Source organism: Pleurodeles waltl, chromosome 2_1, assembly GCF_031143425.1.
Source record: "Pleurodeles waltl isolate 20211129_DDA chromosome 2_1, aPleWal1.hap1.20221129, whole genome shotgun sequence".
Classification (NCBI taxonomy): Eukaryota; Metazoa; Chordata; class Amphibia; order Caudata; family Salamandridae; genus Pleurodeles; species Pleurodeles waltl.
In genome coordinates, this window is record NC_090438.1 from 373,979,724 (window position 1) to 374,000,842 (window position 21,119).

A 21,119-nucleotide genomic window follows, 5' to 3' on the forward strand; every position below is an offset into this window, starting at 1 on the left:
AAATCCACTTCACTTTCAGAAATCTGAAGTACGATTGAAATACATTTCCACTTAGTTCATTCCTCGGCCTCCAGAGGATAGCACACTATTTCAGCACCTCCTAGAAGCCCGGAAGAATGAAAGGCAAAGCATGAGGATAAATTATGCTAAATGGCTGACTAAACCCCAGAGGAAATTATAATTCCCTGGTACAGTTTTCCTCCATTAATCTTTCAAAAGGAGCATCTAAAGTTGATCTAGCTGCAGCAGCAACTCCCAGGGTTTTGCCCGATCTGGGTATTGTCATTGTGTAAGCAATATCAGTCAAGAAAGCCATTGTGGGCATGTAGGAAAGATCAGGGGGGACACTTGACAAGTGGTGGCACAGTCAACTGGAATAGCTGAAAAGGTTACATTAAGTATAAAAGGCAATTCAGCGTTCCTTTTTGCAGTGCACAAGGAAACAGCCATTACGTTGAAACTTAGAAAAATAATTTGCAGCAAGCAATTACTATGCAATTATAGGGTAATTACATGGATATTTGTGCCTTGGAAAATAGTGTGTTACTAAAATCAGTTCCTCAATCAATATTGAGCAGAAAAGGATGCTGAAATCACAGACCTTTCAACCTATGCTGATTAAATTGTCATCACAATAACAGTTTCCTAGTAAAGTCGCTTCATGTTTGTTCTCCTTGATTAATATGTAAATTCCCGGCTGATTCTGGTGAAACAATGTATTTAAGTGCTCGCTGCCATTACCCATCTGTAGTGATCTTTTGCAGATAGTCCAGTGGCTTTTGCAGCAGTTTCCTTGGTTTGGTATATGTCGAGGGCCCTGTCTACCAATACAGCCTTGTGATTTAACTGTAGAGATTTGCTGATCAATTGACTCCGTTGGTCCTTTGTGGGAGCTTCCAAGAGGTGCTAGCTGAAGAGGGCACACTCATTTGCATGCGGATTAACACACTAAATAAATACAGTTCAGATCCAGTCTTTCTTTTCCCAGGAATCACAGCTGAACAAAAGTATTATGAAGAGTTCATTGTTGAGTTGGAAGACATTTGTATTACTGAATTCAGTCAAAGCATCTCAGTAGGTGCAATTCTAGACTAAGTGAGTAGCACAATGAACAAGAGAGACACTTAAACAAAGAGATCATTTTTTATGTCAAGTTTGAATGTAGTGTAATAATGTGCAAGTCTCATGCCTAACTCGAGAGAATTGCTCTTTGTAACAACCTGTGTAAATATTCCATTCCAGCACCGAGATGAAAAATATAAACCAGTCGTTTGAAGAAGTCCAGGGCCTGGGGATCTGGTTGCAAACTAGAATGGCGTAGAATGTGGAGTATCCAACTAGAGGCCATGGATCACCAGTGCAATATTTATTAGATGCATAACAGAATCATGGTCCTGCATGCAGACTATCAAGATCATATAATAAGAACCCTACTCAAATGTTGTTAAATTTCAACAAACATACATTTTGTAAATATTAGCATGTCAATTTTTAGGAAATTTTAGCTACGTGGTTTAATGTTTAATGTTCTAGTGTTCGCAAGAAATCGAACTCGATGGCCATGGGGTTTTATTCGATGAATGGTTTACAGTCCCGTTTTTTCTGCAATGTACACCCAATCTCTGTACCTTTACTAGGGGCCCGAGCATCCAGTCGAGTGGCAGAAAAACATTTGAAATGAATCCATTCTTCGAAGAAAAGTGAATTGTAAGAAATGTGGTGGCATGACTATGGGGCCAGTGCTAGGTCTTATCTTTTTCTAGGTGAATGAAATCGCTTTACCTGTCCCTTTCATCACCAGTTTTCTTGGAACTGCGTCTGTGCACAAGGTTAGTGGAGGGTATTATTTCTTGGACGCACTGTTTCTTGAAAAAACATTTGGGGTATAGTCTTTGTTTTGTGTGAATTTTAGAGAAGTGGATGCAACTGTTTTACAGTTAGAACAATATTTATCAATTTTAAGTTCCACTGTAAAATATTTCTAAAAACGTCAACAGTTAAGTCGTTTTTAGTGGTTTTGGCAGACATTATTTGTGCAGTGTTTCCAGTGTATCAAGTCCGACTCTGGTACCATGGCCTTTTAGCCACTTTTGTTTCTTTATGGCACTTTCTTGATTATATGGGCTGATACACCCAGTGATTGTATAGGTACATTTGTACTACCATCATTAAACTGACTACCTTGAATGTTCTGTGGCTAAATTCACTATACTGGCCATTTCTATTTTCAGTGTTTCCTATTCCATTGTTGTGTGAAAGCTGAAGGAACTCTTCTTGATCTGACAATGTGTCTTTTCATTTATATATGTCCTGTCTGCACACTGGAAGCACAATAGACCCATTATTACATCACTGTACCTACTCAAAGACTTTTCAGACGTGGTTGAGAAACTCCAACCCTTCTAAGTAATATTTCAATCATCAAATTCATATCATTGATACTGTCAAAAAGTCTGCTCTGTGTACTCTCCCTGTGTGTCACCGAAGGCATGTGGTCTTTGAAGGGCTCGCATTTATGGAAGCGATGTCCCACTTGTCATTCTGTATAACTTCCTTGGTCTGATGTGGGTTTAAGCCTCAATCATTTTTTGGAAATTAGGCATGTTTTACTTGTGCGTCTCTTGTTTCAGGACCACTTAGTCTAGAAGCATATTCCTGATGACATATGCTTCTCCCTTCTACTTTATTTGTATCCCAAATGTATTTTAGTCCCACTATAATATCTCCTTTTTTTTCAACCAATAGTCTGCTAAAGACATTTCACTATCGCACCTCTTCTAAAATGTCTTCTCTGTCTGCCGTCTCAAAACACCAAGTAATGCTTTGTAAAGGATTTGTACAATGGGTTTATAGGAGGTTAAATCCGAGAACTCTCTCAAACTCGACAAACCATTCAATTCCATGAACCTTCCAACTGCATTATTGCATTGTTTCTAAATGCGGTACCCACAGAATCACTGTCCCTGTTACTAAGAGATTTGTAGTTATCCAGATGCATTTCCTTCTTATTTCTGCCTAGTTTAGTTGGCTCCCAACTACATTCCCAGCACAGGTGCCTCGCAAGCAAGCTATGAAGCCTTGGTCATGGGTCCTACTTGCTTAAGAAGTCCCTCTGAGTTTGGACAAATCCAACAGACGTGGTCCATCACTTTTCTTGAAATCAGATTGATAGTATAAACAAGTGGCGTTCTTTGTGAGAGCGCACACTGTTATAACCATGCTGCGGTGAACCCTGGACTCAAGATTTTCCACCATCTTTCTTTCAACAGTATTTACCCTAATTTTGCTGAAATTAAGGTCAGACTTGCCGTCTATGGTCTGTTTCCACTTCTATGGAGTGGATCTCAACCTGCTTTTTGCAGTCCGTCAACAACACTCCTGTTTCCAGCAAACAGTTAAACAGGTTCTCTCACCAGCTTTACTGTATGCTATGTCTCAACTGCCTTATTTTATAATAAGGCTAGCCATACCAGTTCAAGCCCGACTTCCGTTAAACCACTGGAAAGCGAGCAAAAGCTTCTTATATGTACTTATGTCATCTAGCCTCTTGGCAAGGTTTGCGCCATAGAAATACCATACAAATACATACCAAATACATTTAATTAGGAAAACACTTATTGCTTTCATTGCTGAACATTTTAGAAATTACTTTTTCTACTGCTCCATGTGTATCTTAAAATGCCACTTGTGGACTTTACCATCAGTAAGCTCCGTGTTCCACTTTAAGAAGACTTACACAATAAAACAAATATGTTCATGCATGCATATATACATACACGTGTACTCTTGTCTCACTGCGCTGTTTTCTAACGTTTCCTCCTCTTCCTGGTACTATTTTTACCTCTCAAAAGATTGGCATGCAAAGACATCAAGTGAGTGCGTCCCTTAATGTTTGCCAAGTTTTATTCCATCCGCCCCAGTAGGGCTGTTTTGTTAATAAACCTCCAAACGATCTTAATATCAACTCAAATTATGTGCGCATTTCGATGTTCATGTGTACAGGTACCTACATGTACAACTCATGAATTAGTTTTATACATATGTGTTTAAATATAATTCTAACACTATCTGATCTATTAAAATCTGGTTAAATCTCACCCACCCACCCACCTCACAAGAAAGTCATAAGATATATTTCTGTTTGATAAAATATTCTGTAATACACACTGACGTGCATTGTTGTTGCTTGGCGCATATATGGCACACAATGTACCATTTGTATGGCATTGCTGTGCATTAAATAGTCCAGGAGTGACTTTCTAAAGAGTTCCATTACACATCAGTGTGTGTATGGGTTTGTGGAAATGTGGTGCCAGTAGGGCAAGGAAATGTGGCTGTCTCAGACTTAGTGCCTTCTGCTATGCACCAGTGAATGGTCTAGTAAAGTATTTATTTACATTGTTCGGTGAGCGAGAAGTTTATTACCCAGGAGAACCTGACCAACCCACCAAATGACACACTTCATCACCTCCAGCTCAGGAGATGTTGAAAGAAAAGTAAATTTCTTAGAAAATGCCCTTCAGAAAATAGAGTACAAACTTATTTTAGTTTCTTGTAGGAAATTAGACTTATCATTGTAACTTACAGTTTGAGGCATTTCTTTCAGGATTTGAAAAAGCTTACTGATCATGAGGATAGAAGCCCATTTCTGTTGGCTGTTCACTGAGTCATTTTTATAAGGCCACGCATTTCATGAATGAATAACAGGCAAAATAAACCAAAATCCAATGATTAACACACAACCTACAATGGCGGTCCCAAAGTAAATGCACAACATTTTATTTTTCCAATTCTCTAACAAGATGGTCCATGGAGAGAACGCTAGCCAGTCAAATCAAAGATGAGATGAATGACGGGTGAGCAGGGAAACAAGGAGGAGTAAGAACTCACAGTCCCACATCAACGCCCCCTCCATTTATAACAAGTGATTCAACATTTCTTCATTCAAAGGTCAGCTTAGCATAGGACTTTTAAATGGGAAATGTTTTGGGGCTGAAGTCCGAGCAAGTGGGACTTTTATGGTGTTGGGGTTTTGACGTTTTAACATTTTTAATACTGCTAAATGATTTATGCATTTTCACTAAGTTAAGGCCGTCTGCAATGCCATACCTACCAGGGGTTGAGCTTAAGTTTAAATTCTTTACATTTTTGCCTGAACCTACAATGTTAGTGACTGTATTCCTTGTGGTGGACTACCACCCAACCCAATGAACAATTCACTTTCTTATAGCGACCTATGCACGTGTGGCCTCAGGATCTGTAAAGCATTGCCCTCTCTCCTTCTTGCACCTGTACCTTTGGTGGGTACAGTTGGCAATTATCAACTTTATAAAAGTCTGCAGTTCTCTCCAGCATATCTGTGTCAGGAAGCTCTGCTCTGGGAAAATGTACACTCTGAGGCCCTCAAACTTGGAGAAGCTGTTCTTTGCTACTACCTTCATTAGGATTTCACGCTGGTCAGTGTCAGATAGCTTTGTCAACACAGTGCCTAAGTCTTTATTTCTCACCACAGGGTCTTTGGTAGATAGCTGTGTAACTTTCAGCACTGAAACTCCTGGCAACGTATCTCCATCCATCACTACCATTTGAAAGAAATGTTGCTCTTCCTCCTTAAAAAAACAGTTTCATTCAGGACTGGTAGCCCTACAATGCACATTGTATTTGCCTGAGTGATGTTTTTAAGGGCATGTCCTTATTCTATAAATTCGATATGGAAGCCCCTGCACAGCTTTCTAACATGTGGTACAATTGCTGGACATCATGTGTCTGTGAGGAGCCTTCTATCACTTTAGGGCACTGCTTACTCTTCATTTCCTTCTCTGTCCCTTTCAGCACTGAGACCTCGCTTTTTATTGTATGTGTTTAGCGCTTGATTTATTTGAACATCTCCTGTAGAATGACCATCTCCCATGCCACTGGGATCTGAAGTACTGGACACATTTGGGGCTAACTCCTTGGTCCAAAGAAGTTATGTTTATCTTTTTTCCACATATTGCATATCTTCTTTGACTGCTGTGGTTACCCACCACTTCATAAACAAGCATTTGCAATGCAGTAGGTCTCACATATTTTGAAGAAGTTGTCATCTTTTGAAAACAGCACACACAAGCAAACCCCTCCCCCCCCAAAAAATGAGCGGAAACCGAGAAAAGACGACTTAACAAAAGGCACATTTTTGCCAGTCACAACAAGCCTTCTGTTTGCAGGGCACTGGAAGATGGAACAAAATAGTACCTCAATCAAATCAGGAGCCTCAGAATGGCACTAATTACATTGAGATCAATTAGTTCTTGATCCCTGCTCCACAGAGAGGAACGGAAATGATACAGACATGCCTTGATGAATTACAAAGCTGTAAAGATGAATGCCATGCAAACCAACAAATGGTGAGTGACAGACGGGCACCAACCCCTTTACTGAACACATCAGTGTCTCGCATGCAAGCCACATGTGCAAGCGCATGCACTCGCAGGCCCGACCCTAAAAGAGGAGAATTTTGTGGCTTGGATCCACCATCATGTCTTCATTGGCACTGCCCCTTGCAATTGCTGTTCCTTCACACTTTTTGTTGCCAACCCACAAGAGCCTGCTGGGGTCCTTTCAGGTGACTTGCCTCCCTTGAGGGAACTAGAGTGCCCTTCTGTTACACAGGAGCCTCCGCTGAATCATGCCACGCTCTCAGCTGCTGAAGCAAGGCCACCACATCATTGCCACCATATTGGATACCACAGGAGCGCAAAGCTTTGATTATTTGCAGGTCTATGACGTGGTCGAGAATCCAGAGGGGCACCATGAGGAGCCTCCATGCCTCCAGAGGCTCTATATCGCCTGTAGCAAGACTTGGTTCCATCTCTCAGCGGTGTTTCATCGGCCTAATTCCAGGGTCGTGCAGGCGCTCCCATTGGGAATGGATATCTTGGAACCCAGCAGCCTATGCTCTCTAAGAAAATGCCTTTTACATGTACTTTATGAATTGTGACACATTGTCCATCATAGTAGTTTTTCTTATAAAAATAAAACAAAATTGCAAAAACACATTGCATCAAAAGATTGATGAATAGTTTGCATTGTTTAAATGTGGTGTCAATCATGCATATTTCTTCCTAGGTTAAATGGTAGCTAGCCTCATGGTACACAGTATAATTTCATTGGTATAGGAGACATTTTCGTTAAACAGTCTAACTCTAGTGTAATTCATATATTTTGCATTACACAATTTCCATGAACTTTTACCTGGCAGGCTACTGGGTGAAGGAAAATATGTAATGTGGGAACAGTGAATTTTTGACTGAGAGATACTTTCTCCTCAGTCCAGCCTGCTATCAGCATGTTAAACTTCTTGAAGGTACGCCTTTATGTTCAATTGTCACACAAGATCCCATTAAATGAAATATCACAAAACACAGAATTCCATATAATTTCCCTGAAAATTTGAAATATTTCAGAAAAAAAGCATAATTTTGCCCATCCTTGGTACAAAAAGGTAGCACTCCCAGGCGGGTTTATATTGGCAAACATAGCCTGTGCTCTCTTCAGTGAATGATGGTTAATACAACAATAATGTATCGTACTTTAACATTTATGTAATGCCTCCTACTTCTGGAGAGACCCCAAGCAGTAAATTGAACAAACATCATCAATTGGGGTTAATTTATTCCCCCGTATGGCCTGTACACAGTCCTCTGAAATCACTGCCGCTGTAAAAAGAAACCAAAGAACTAATGTGAAACCCTTGACAACTGAAATATGAAGGCGCAGTGGCTAAATCTTATTTTTGTGTGTGTGCACTAGATTTATGTTAAACAACAGAATTCTGGCAAATTGCATGATAAATGAAAAATGGTTTATGCTATCTCGGCCTGAGATAGCTAGAAGGTGTCATCGTTTAAAAAGCGAGTTTCCGTGCATTGATGGAGAGTTTTGCCACCATGAAGCTGATAGACTGAGGGATAGGTTACATTTCTTTGTAAGTTGGAAGTTATTTCTACAAGCAGCGCACCCGGGCCCCAGTCATTGCCGGAGCCTGGTTATTTAATACAATGCCTTGCAGTATTGTTGCAGACAGGTGCTCCATTATTCAGCAGCGCAGGCTGCATTACCACCGCTGCAACGCTGGAATATTTCCACATATATTACATAGCGGAACTTCTATTTATTATTTGACCCATGAAAAGGTTGATTTTAATATTGTGCACCATATAAATCTGTTCTTTTCGGAATGAGTGGGGCAAAAATATGCTGGATCCACGCACTTCGAATAAGCACATAAAAAAGCCATCTGCAGTTTCTAAAAAAAATGACATGTTTACTTCAAAACGTTTTACCTAAAGCATGAACATGTTTATTTCTTCATGCTACCTTTGACTAGCATTATCCTAAATGTTATTTGCACTATATTGCTGGCTGACCTAAAGTAGATAAAACCACGGAAAGTACATTAAATGTTGCCATTGTCTGTGTGTATAGTCTGTCCTTAAGTTTATTTTAGCGTTTTTATTATATTTGTGCTGAACAAAATCAGTTGAGTATTGTAGTGTAATAAAATAACTCCTCCCTTCTGTTACTTATTGGGTGCACTTTCCTGGTCTGTGCTGCAGCACACTCATTGTGCGGTGTGCCCGGCACAGACCAGGACAGTGTCCTGTCTCAGTGCAGATGCACTCTTCCCTGCTCCGGGACAGAACAGCATTAAGAGGGAGACCTGGGGTTTCAACCCACTAGTTCGCCTTTCAGTGTAGTTCTTAAAGGAAGGGTGGGTGGCTCTCTGTCGAGTGACCCCATCCTCCTGCAACAAGTGCCTGGGAAGTACTCGGGGACCGCTTACCTTCCACCATAGTGCACTCATAGTGCGAAACCTCAATATGTGGTACATAATCAGTGCGCTTCCCGACAGCTTTTTGCCCTTGTTTCTGTGTCTGCAATACAGAGCAACCTCAGGGGCAAAGGCTTCCCTTCATTTGCATGAGGGTGCACCTCCGTGCAAATAAGGAAATACCCCCAGAGATCAAGGTAGGGGGCATTTTGTGCAATTGAGATCCAAGAAATGGTACATTAGTCTGTAGGCACTTCTGTAATACCAAAGTGCACCAGTGGTACAAAGAGTGAGTGCAAACATCTGTTGGGCTCCTGCAGGGCACTCTGTGTAATACATCCCCTGGGAGGAGATGTGACCTAAGGACTCAGCTGCAGACTTGTACTGTAAGGACCTGCCACTGGCGTTTGGCCAATAATCATGTGGTTCTTGGCAAGTCACGTTATTTCTTTGTGCCTCCCTCTGAATGTGTGTACTATTGTAAATATGGGTAATGTGAAAAGACATGCAATGTGAAGTAGCTTTCTCAATAACATGTACTCATCTGATTTACTGTTACATCCTAGTTTCTGTAACCTGCTTTCAGTCTACCCTACATACATAACCCAGTTTTGTGTACAGTGCGTTATGCTCGAGATGCTCCTGCTGCAGTGAAAATGTTTTCTGCAAAGCGCTCCACTATTTCCTGGGGCTATACTTGACCCTTTACGAATGCCTAAAATAAGAAAAATGTGGATAAATAAAAGCTCTACTAAGTCCCTCTGTGTTTAGGTTTTCCTTCGACAAAGCTGATCAGTTCAAACTTGCACTGCACAGTCCATCCACAGCATCTCCAATCAGCAGTCAGCACAGAGCCTCAGTTTTGATCTTAGTGGGAGGAGAATACTAGCGATTCACTCCAACGTCTGAGTGCACCAAGCGAAGGGGGCAGGCAAGCGACAGTTGAAGGTAACCTAGCTACAGCTCCTGCTGGTGGAGTCCCACTTCTTTCTGTGGCTGCTTTCTTACCGCAAACCTCAGAAATTCTGGCCCCAACCTAGAGGCTGGCAGAAGCTTAACACTCTTGTTAGCTTCTTTGTCAACACCTGAAACATTTATGATGCTTCTGGGTGGCCTTAGCCTTGCAGAAGAGCTACAACCAGGTGGATGTCACCCCTTGATACTGCTGCTTCTCCGGTTGGAGGTAGAGATACAATGGTTCTCATAAATGGAGTAACAGCGAGATAAGACACCCCCTGTATGAATGTGTGAGAGGTGATATCAGGGCTTTTAGTAGGCCGGGTCCTCCTTGGTCTCACACCTTGCAGTGATTAAAAACTGACTATGACTCAGGCCACTGTCCACCCCTATTTCATGTCCTTTACAGGCAAAAACAGAGTGACCTCTCAATAGTTACTGTAACCACCCCTAAAATAATCCATGTCAGCAATGCAGTTCTTGTTTACAATTCACATGTTTTACTTCATCTTGTAGTTTTGAAGTAACATTACTTTTTTGCAGTGGAGACTGTGAACTGAATCACTTGCAGGTGTCTGGCTATGTTCAGGGTATCGTGGGTGTTTTTATGGTGGTGCATTGTGGGGCTCTGGAGCTGAGGTTCAAGGCAGGGAGAGTTTCTATCAGTGCCTGTCAGTGGATCATTAAGGTAGTCAGACTACATACAATTCCAATCCTTGCTCTACTACAGAGTGCACAGAACGATGGTCACCTATGTTCTAATTGTGGAAAAGTGTGTGACGGAGGTTCACAGCTACTGAAATACATGCAACACCAAAGGAAAAGATAAGGGAGTGGGTGACTTGTGTGTGTTGGAAGGTATAGAAGTGCAGGAGGTGAAAGATAGAGCAGTGATTCCCAATCTTTTGACTTTTGTGGACACACACTTTATCATTACTGGAACCCAGGGACCCCCACTGAATCATTATTGGAATCCGGGGACCCCCCACTGAGTCATTACTGAAAGCTGGGGCCCTAATCTGTTAATATTATTTAATTTTCAAAGCAGTCGCGGACCCCCTGAGGAGGCTTCACAGACCCCCAGGGGTCCCCGGACCACAGGTTGTGAGCCACTGAGCTAGAACATGCAGCAGAGAGCAAAGAGACGTGCTGACGAGGAAAGAAATGAGGTATGATATGCAGATGAAGAATTTCAGAATTACATGGGGAGAAAATGGTGCAAGTGTCTAACCATACCGAGACTGCAAAGGAAAGCGGTATGAGGGAGCATTCTGCAGTAAATGAGACACTTCAGAGACCTTTCCTTAGACTGTAGTAATATTTCATTTGCTGTCCCATATTTTCAAAATTGAACATTTTGAATTGTAACCATCCACACCAAAATACTTTCTACTCATTTATTACTGCTAACAAGAATAGGGAAAGCCAACAGATCTGGCTTTTTTAATGTCTGTGTATGTTGTTTTATATCTTGATGCACAAGGCATTCACAGAGGCACCCAAATACTATTCAGGCGGCACGCTGTGCGATGCACAGGATTTTAGTTTACATGTTTTAAGCAATGCCCACAATTGCATAGATGAGGCCTCTTAGCAGTGTTCCTGGTTGTGCCTCTTAGGGTGATCTGCTTCCTCTCGCTGAGCCCCCACAAACCTCTAAACGCGAAGGCTGCCCAACACACAGCAGAGGCAAATAGGATGGTGTGGAGGTGGGCCTGAAACCAGTAAGAACTGATGGTAGGCTTATAACTGGGTGCCACTTAACAATGGGGGGGAGCGGGGTGGGTGTAGCATCCATAAGGCCAACCGAATCATGGGTGCACTAAAATCCCATAATGCAAATGTAGGTATGTCAGAAAAGGCTGCCGTGGTAATAATATAGGAAACTTTTCTGTCCTATTTCTAAGTTAGCTTAGAAAATGAGGAATAACCAGAGGTAATATTTCCACCAGCTATTTCAGCATCTCCTTCGGGCAGCTAATGGCAGCCGGAGACATTCTGAAGATTATGCGAAGGCCTGCGGAGTCATCGTCACTCCTGCTGCTATTGTCTAGGAAAGTTGAAATGAGACAGAAAAGAACACGTTTAATACTCAGGTTATAGGTCATACTTATCTATCTCTGCATGTTTGGAGCAGAACAACCTTTGTCCTTTACGCTTTACACTCAGGGTACATGACTAGCCGTCTCTCATCTATGCAAAACCGTCAATCAAGCGGTATGATGTCAGCCACTCAGAGCGTTATTTGTTTATTTTGGGGTCAGCCTAGTGCAGCCCTGATGCTGTTTGAGATGTGTATAAGTTACTACAAATTTGCAGTAGAAGAGCGGGACTTCGATCTAGAGTCTTGGAAAATAATTTGAGTAAAAATGATTATCGCTATAGGAAAAATGATCGTATTTTTTCTGCTTTGCTTCCCACAGCTCCAGACCAGGAAGGCCTCCGAAACGCTCCCTGGGAGTGGCAATGCAAGACAGCGCGCGACTCCTGCCCCACGGAGTCCCCGGCCTCTTATCACCCGGACTTATCTCCCCGACAGGTAATAACATCTGCCGCGTCTCTTCATACCGCGCAGTGGTGGAAATAAACCGAGATCGATCGAGGCGCCCTGTCCTTCAGGCCCTTTCATGCGTCACCAGAGGTTATTCCATTGACTTTCTTTGAGTTATTCAGTAAAACTGTGCTGCTCGCACTGCAGTGGCAGCAAGAATGCAATCTGCTTATTTAGTAATTGTCATTTTTGCTGTCAGGACGTTGCAGGTATACTTTGATCATTTAGAATGAACCCAGAGTTCATCTTTTTTGCATCACCACTCTCATTTTCATTCGTTGCTAAAACGTAATTCGGCATGTTTTCTTTAAATCCATTCAAGGGTGTGAAGGCTTCACAGAGAATTGTGGCTTTTTATTTTGAAAACTACCAAAGGCTGAAACCCCCTGAAGCGGAAACCTGGACTCTCTAATTGAAGGGTGTCCAGTGGAGGTCCAGCAGTGCCGAATCCATGCCAGGCTCTCAGGAAAACCGCCGAATGGTACATTAATTCCTCTGAGTTTCATTGCACTCTGGTCTGTTTTATGCGGCTGTCCGAACATATAGCAGGGACTTTGCCACCCTGGGCCTGTGTTGGACTTAATCGGTCAAACTAAAGGTAATGGGCGAGAGCCCAGAGTCGGGGGAGGGGATGGTCTTTTCTCTCTTGCACTTTACATTTACTAGAGAAAAGGGAGATGCGCGAGGAAAGAAGGGCAAGAAATAGCTGTAAAGTCCGGAGGCAGATTTTAAGGCAGAACTTGTCCCGCCAAGTTAATCTGGCAAGGTTATCAATTGATGTTGCCTGAATGACTCATTTAATAGCAAGTGGTCCTTAGATAATAGTCGTGGGAGAGAGAGAACACCCAGATGGGGATTTGCGAATTTTGAACTGGTGAACAGTTGAGGTAGCGCTTGTTGTTTTTCTAGCATAGAAGCGGTCAGCCTGCAGTGTTGATTCGAAAAAATAAGGAAGAAAAAAAATATTAAAAATATAGACTTGGCATCGACTGTAGTAGTTGGGTTTTATGAACTCATTATCAATATTAAGAAATGCCAGGTGTGTGCATTTAGTCCTAAGCATGCAAAGTCCCATTCATCAACATGTCTTAGCAACTTAAATTACAACTGCAAAACGCTGGATTTAGTGTCTGAATTCACCAATCATGATTTAAAATATTGAGGACTTTTCTGACTGTAAATCTCACTCATTATTTCACAAAATCCAGTCCTATGCTGTTTTGCCTGGCGTAAATAGAGGGTTAGCAGCAGAAACATAGGTACTCCCTAGAGATGGGTTGGGTGGGGGCCAATGAGGATGCGGTAAACATTCACAATGGATGCTTTGTCACAGACATTTAGAATTACTTTTCACACCGATTTTCACACTTACGTTTAGACTGTGACACTGACACACGCACCACCATATTGTCACTGAGTGTGGTGGGAGGCTTTTCTTCAAAAGTACACTAAAATGTTTCCCAAAAGGGGAAAGGAAAATACGTAAACTGTGCAATTTTACAGCTCCTCCATATTCAGCCTATGCTTGTAGATTGCCTGTATTTCCAAAACTCCACAGGCGTTCTTGTAAGCGAGGAGAATTACAACTGAAAATCTTCAACTTCCATAGATTTCTCAGGCTACTTCTTGGAGTCCTGTGAATCCCAGGAAAAGCGGAAGTGTCTGTAATTGAGACAGAAATTTACCATACACAGATTTTGTTCGGTTTTCAGTAAATCATTTTTCTTGCAAACAGACTGGTTTAGACAGAGAATGGAGGTCAACGCCATAGGATACCGGTTTAAATGTCTAACTTTGGGGCCGCCAGTATTTGTCGCAGGAAAGTAGAATCATCATTTAATCTTTCTATAGGTTTTCTAAGTAAGGGCGTACCTGTTTTGATTGGCTTATAATAGGTTTCAAGTAATAAAACTATTTCTTAAACTTTTAACTAATCATGCATCCAAATGAATACATTATGCTAATTACCAGAAATCGATAAAGGACTATCAAAAGCTAGGAACAAGAAAACTAACTCCTGAGTTCAGATTCTCTAAATACTGTGTAAATATCGATAAACATAGATTTTACATGGACGGAATAATTCTCCTACCTATATCGCATTTCAGCTTTCAACAAAGCTGGACTTGTCATGTTAAAAGTAGTAGGACTGTGAACATCAGGGTGAAGGGGGAGCCACAGAGGATGCTTGAGAGGGAAGGTGTAGGACAATGTAGGGAACACATGGGTAGGTGAAGAGAGTCGAGGAGGGGAGTGAGTCCTCTTGAATTGTTTTCTAAACCTGTTATCTCAGATTGAAACAGACTGCACTTTAAATGTCTTCCAGCACAGAACCAGCACAAGTGAAACAGCTGATTTGTAAGACAGTAATAACTGCACTTGTAAAATAAAGATGGATGCTGTATCTTCAAAAAGATGGGACCAGAACTGTAAAATTGTTTGTAAAAAGAACTGAGACTACTTAACAGTGAAATATACAAGTCAGTGGCCTAACAGTAGCCCTAGCACCTTCTGTGGTGCAGGGGGGCCCAGCTCTAGGGTGCCCCCTCCCACACTGTGCATCGGCAGCAGGCCCCCTGGGCTAAGAGTTCCAGGCTGGGTCCGGAGCTCGTGGAGCCCCCTCCATGTATTTACAGGGGGGGGGGGCGCTCAAATTTCGTTACACCACTGATACAAGTAGCAGAATTCAATCACTTAGACCTCTAGGTTCCAGCAGTTTGTTCTTCCGAAGAATGCTAATCGTCTGCTGTTAAAATCATCAAATGTGCATGGTGAGGTGGAAACAGTTGCATCCCATGTCATGTCCATGGAAGTCATCAATTCTGATTTTCCTTTGCCACTGTACTGCCTTTAGCAAATCCACCTGCTCCAATGCAGGCAAGACAGTGTTCTGTGAGTCTGATATACACCTTTCCTACACCTTACTGTTTATGGGCTCACCAACTTACAAATTCATGCATTACACATAGGAATAGCAGTTCAGTACTACTGCATAGTAAATCCATACATCACAGTTTACGACGGGTAAGCAAGGCAGATTTTAGGAAAAACAAACCTGCCCACTGAAAGAGAGGTCATTTTAAAAGACTTCTTCTTGTCTGCCCAGGACATACTCCTACGATCGACACTGACAACAGCATGTGCAGAGTCAGTTTTTAGAATTTGTCAAGGACTGTTAAAAGCACTTGAGTGGATCATAACTTAATGTGATAATGACAAACATTGAAGCATCTCATTTTATGGCAGATAGGAAACACCAGGGCATCCCGAGCATCTCTCGTTGGTTTATCAAAATATATTTTCCATATGAAGAAAACAATAGTAAAATAAATACCTCTATGCATTTAAATGTTCTGCAATATGGAGGAGATGCAAGCCAGGCATTTTTATAAAAAATGGAACTTTCCCTTGCATACATGTCCTGCTTTCCATATAAACTAACTTACAAATTTTGATTTTATTTAGGTGAAATTTACTTTTTCTGTAACTAAGGCTTGAAAGGCTGAGTTGCTTCTTCTAACTTTCCCTTCAAAATATGGAAACATTAATGACGTTTATCAATTATTAGAAAAAAAATGAAAGAGAAAGCTAATTTACGAAGCAAAGCAGAACAAAAAAGAGTCAGAAAATAGATGGTTAAATTTGTGATATAAATAAATCATTCCTGCAGAGGTTTCAGCGCAAGTAATACTTTAAAAGTGTTACCTCTTGAACAATCGCTACAATCTTTCACGTTCTAAAATTTTGAGCTGATATCAGTTTGAAACAAAGAGAAGGAAAAAAGGAAAATCGCTTCAACATCCACTGGACTTCCTGCCCGCACTAAATGTACAGAGCACAGGACAGAACGCTATCAGTTATGCAGGCATTTGAACCCTCAAGATTTGCTCAGCAACTGCATTGACTGTGTTTTCTTTGCTGTGAATTTAGGTTTCCATGCACGAGCTAGGTATCTACAGCTGCAGCCAAGTCTCATGATTGGTCGGTGGAACAGTTCACGTTTTCCACTGTCTTGTCATAGCACTTGGAAGGATTACACATCATACCTTTACCAACTACATAAAGAAGTCAAATTGTTGACATAACAGTCACTTCTGTTTAAAGGTTTCCATTGTATATTGAGGCGAGTAAGGTTAGTAGTCACAATAAAATCGACGAGAAAATATTTAATTTACCTTCATAAGAGTGTACTCTAATTCTTTGTGGCTTTTCTCTTCATCACAATAATACTACATGTATGCAAAAAGAAAACGAGTCACTTATTTTCAGGACATTTGACAGCACAGACTTCTCAAAATATCGAAATAGGATTTGTCCTGGAGAAAATAAAGAAGATAATTTAAAGTTGGACTTTATATTCACATATAAAAAGATAAATAAAGGTGCTTATTGCAACTGTTGACTATAACACATTGTATTTCGAGGGCACTTTGTGCGTTCAAAACCCTGTTTAGACCGAGCCTACTAGACAGTGCATGTGCAGTCTGCTGTGAGACATATTGTGGCACATTGAGACCGCAGAGGGGCTTGGACTCCACCCATTGCTTACCATCAGTTGACTTTTCTTGTCACTCTCATTTGCCTGCTTTTTATTGGTGCTGCTGCATGTCGGTCCTGTGTTTGTCTTTCCCATGAAGCATCACTTCTTTACCATTTCTTTGGTTGTCTGGTATCTCTGCCTATATTGCTTGCTTTTCAAAGTGCTACTTTTTTCTTTTGTGTGAAGCACTCCATGAGAGCATGTGCCTTTTTGAGCTAGCTCTGTCATGTACTTATCTCTCCCCTGCACTCCACCTTGCTCAGTCACTCAACTCTTCCCCATCACCTAACTCTCTTGGCCTCACCGTGTTGCTTAGGATACACGCCCGCCGGTGTTGCATTGCCATTCTGCCATTGCCATCCTGTTGCTCTGCTGTTCCCCACCTACCCCCGTTTTGCTCTGCCATTTCTTAACCATCCCTCGTTACTTTGCTGTTACCCAAACCTCTCCCTGTGTTGCTTTGCCTTTCCCCCACTTGCGGAGTTGAAAAAAATTAAAAAACTCTTTCGTCCATTTTATTTTCCTTATAGTTACTGATCCACCTCGGAACAGTAACTAAAGAGAAATTTTAAAAAATCCACCCGCATCATTTTGTAGGCATTCTCATGTGTTGTGCATGCACCAACAAAACGACTCAGGGGAGCACATCAAAATCTTTTTTTAAACTTTCACCACATTGCAAAAAACCACTTACAATACCAGCCGGTTACAAAGACAAGACCTAGACACAGTTTTTGTTAACGCATTCCAGTCAATTGATGCCCAGTTGTCATTCATGTTTCAACTAAGTGTGTGGAAAATTCCCAAAGTTCACACTTGGATCAGCTTTGAGAGGCTTTTTTTTTAAAATATCCCTAACTATGGACATTTGACGAAGTTGACAAAGTTTTTGAAAAAAATGAAATTGTAGGTAAAAATATCCAACAATTGACTTGAAAACTCTGAAGCATTCTCAATACATAAAGTAGACTAAATATGTTCATATTCTGATGGAATTGAAGGAAAACTACTTGCTACAGCAGAATTCTTCAGTATTTGTTTTGATGAAAAGTTAACTCGCAGGTAAATTTATGCAATGTTGACAAATGTAATTTTCAGAAAGTAGTGGGATTTTAATGCATAATGCTTTTTGGGAGTTTTAGTTTGCGATTTCATGAAAGCGAGGGTTTTGTAATTGTCAGTGCAAGGCATTTTCAAGAAAAAATAGTCTAATGGCTAACATTTTTAAGAGAAGTGTTTGTGAAGGGTTTTCTCCCAATCCACTGTAAACAAGGAACAGATAGTCTCCGACTGTACTCACGTTTGGCTGTAAAGAAGGAAACAATTGTTGAACAAATTAAATATGAGATTGAGGACCAGCAAATACTCCTTTAAATGAGGATGAAAGAAGAAGAATATGGATGACGCAGGGGAGCCAGAATTTATGGAACATGTCATAGAGAAGAACAATATTTAGGGAGAGTTGTGGATAGGGCACTGTCACAATATCAAAAACAGGGAATACAAGTGTTTTATTATTGTTGAGTTGGTTGTTTTATTAATTTATGCAATGCTTTAACTGATAGCCATCAAAGTGCTTCTCATGAAAGGCAACAAAACTGATGAGTACAAGAAATTAATTATTTATAGTTCCAACTTTAAATCTTCTCAGAATCACTGTTACAAGTTTCTCCTATTTGGTGGTAGATTGCTGATTGGCCTACTGTGCACTTTGCAGAATCCTCCTTATAGAGTTTTTTTCCCTTCAAACAGAGATCATTGAAATGTGGATAGTCTGAAAGAGTAGCAGGCAATGGTTTGTTAAGACCAGCTTAAATTTTATCATACATTTGTTTAGAAACATTTGCAACAACCTCTAGAACAGGAGTGAGGTCAGCTTCTTTGGCTATATTGTTGGTAATGCTTTCCATCTGTATTATCTGTAATATTGTCATGGCCATCTTCAGAGCAGGATGCTACAAGTGTCCACTTGTGCTCTTTTGATGGTAGTGGTTATCGACTGTTGTAATGTAAACAACAATTTGTCCAGAGTACTGAAGCAAAGATGGACAAATGTTATTGGATTTAAGGGTGTTTGTTCCAGAGATTTTCCAGGCCCTGAAAGAAAAAAACCCATAAAGATAATATCATGGAACGTTGCTGGAATATCCAAACCACTGAATTCTCCGTTTGCAAGCTTGTTTATAAAGAATGCTGACCTTCTTAGTCTCCAGGAAACCTGGTCAACAAGTCTCATAACAATCCCTGGATTTCATGAAATACACCAAGCCACAATAAAAGCAAACATCTTTGGGGGCTTTCAGGTGGCCTCTCAATATGTGCAAGTATGGGCTTGCACATGAAACTAAAAAAGATTGAAGCAAATGACTAAATGATTCAATTGTTTACTGTTGGACCTGGCCCTTTTTACAGGGTTACCCCCAAACGTTTTGCCTTCTTCCTCCTATTTTTTCTGACCTGTTTTTGTTGCCTTTAGGACTCTGGATACTTTACCATTGCTAACCAGTGCTAAAGTGCATATGCTTTCTGTCTAAAATGTATTGGTGATTGATCTCTCCATGATTGTGATCTTTGACTTACTATTATGTCCCTAGTACAGTGCATAGTGTGTGCCCAGGGCCTGTAAATCAAATGCCACTAGAGAACCTGCAGCATTGATTGTGCCTCCCACGTGAGTTGCCCTGTAAATATCTCTCAGGCATGCCATTGCAGTGCCTGTGTGTTCAGTTTTAAACTGCCATGTCGACCTAGCACGTACACCCACTTACCAGGCCTAAACCATCCCTTTTATTACTTGTAAGTCACCTCTATGGTAGGCCTAAGGCAGCCCCATGGGCAGGGTGCAGTGTATATAAAAGGTAGGACATTTACTGGTGTGTTTTACATGTCCTGATAGTGTAATACTAATAATTATGTTTTTCACTATTGCAAGACCTATCTCTCCCACAGGGTAATTTGGGGATTGCTTGGAAGTAACTTTTCAGGGTAATTTCCCGTTGGGAGTAGATAGAGATCTGGAGTTTGGGGTCTCTGAACTCACCATTCAAAATACATCTGTTGGTGAAGTTGGTTTTTGAATTGTAAGTTTGAAAATGCCACTTTTATGAAGTGGCATTTTCCTGCTTAACCATTCTGTGCCTCTGCCTGTTTGCTGAATACATGTCTGGGTCAGGATGACAGTTGGGCTATTTGTGCATTCACTCTAGACAGTCACACAAAGGTGTGCCCTGCATATCCTGATGGCCCATCACCAGGCTGATGGGTCTTCCTGAGCTAGAGTTATGGGAGGAGCTGCTACTTGCACCTGAATAGGGCTGTGTCTGTCCTCACACAAAGCAGTCTCCAAACCACTGGAGTGTGTCTGGGGCTAGGGTAGGGAAAGGCAGGGTCTTGTGCTCTACAAAGACTTCTCTTTAAAGTTTGCCTACTTCAAAGACAGAAATGGTTATATGTACTGGACCTCTTACACCACATAGTTAGAATCCTTCTGAATGGAGAAATTCTGCCAAAAAGAAGAGCTGGATGCTGTAGGAGGGACTGACACGCTGCCTGTTGCTTTGTTGTGCTGGCCTGCTGCTTGATACTACTGTCCTGGGAGTGAAAGGACTAGACTTTGCTTTCTACATCTTGCTACCAAAGGTTCTCCCTGGACTTGGACTGAGCTTGCCTGACTTGCCAAGTGGTGACAATTCCAGTTCCTGGGACATTGGGAGTGAGTTCTGGTGCAACAAGGAAGAAACAAGTGCATCGACTTACAGAATGACTTCGGAACCGGTGCCGCTCTCTGACCCCATGCCACTGCCTGCCCCAGAGCTGTGATCTAGCTAAGTGCAACAACCGCAGCCTGCAACACAGACCCGCTGCAGCGCCTCCAAAATCCTGCCACAGCTTGAGTCAAGAGTGCCGCATCACGACTACGGTGGCACCTGACTCCAACGCAGCACCAGTGGCCTCATGGTGTGATCCTGACACAGCGCCGTCGATGCCTCGCATCTTGACCTGCTGGATTCATCAACTGCACCTTGTAATAAGGAATCAACGCCTCCCTGCCAACATGGCATCACCTCCTCTGCAACCTTAGGGAACCACCACCTCACCTCCCCTGCCTAGCAATAAGGAACCAACGCCTCACCTCCCCATTGGCAGTAAGGAACCGATGCCTCACCTGCTCTGTTGATGCCTTACCTCTCCAACACCATGCAGCATCTGTTTCCTCATCGTTTTCCAAGGTACTATAACCAGGGTCTATATGACTCCAT

The 21,119-nt window shown here is 41.6% G+C and overlaps 1 protein-coding gene across 18 annotated transcripts in view; it reads left to right on the forward strand.

The window, feature by feature from the left end:
* Positions 1-21,119, forward strand: part of DACH2 (dachshund family transcription factor 2) — a 732,802-nt gene that overhangs the window by 286,004 nt on the left and 425,679 nt on the right. For all 18 annotated transcript variants that reach the window (XM_069212664.1, XM_069212678.1, XM_069212666.1 and 15 more), the window contains one exon: positions 12,193-12,308. In XM_069212664.1, the coding sequence (XP_069068765.1) occupies positions 12,193-12,308 (116 nt within the window). The remainder of the gene's footprint in view (positions 1-12,192; positions 12,309-21,119) is intronic.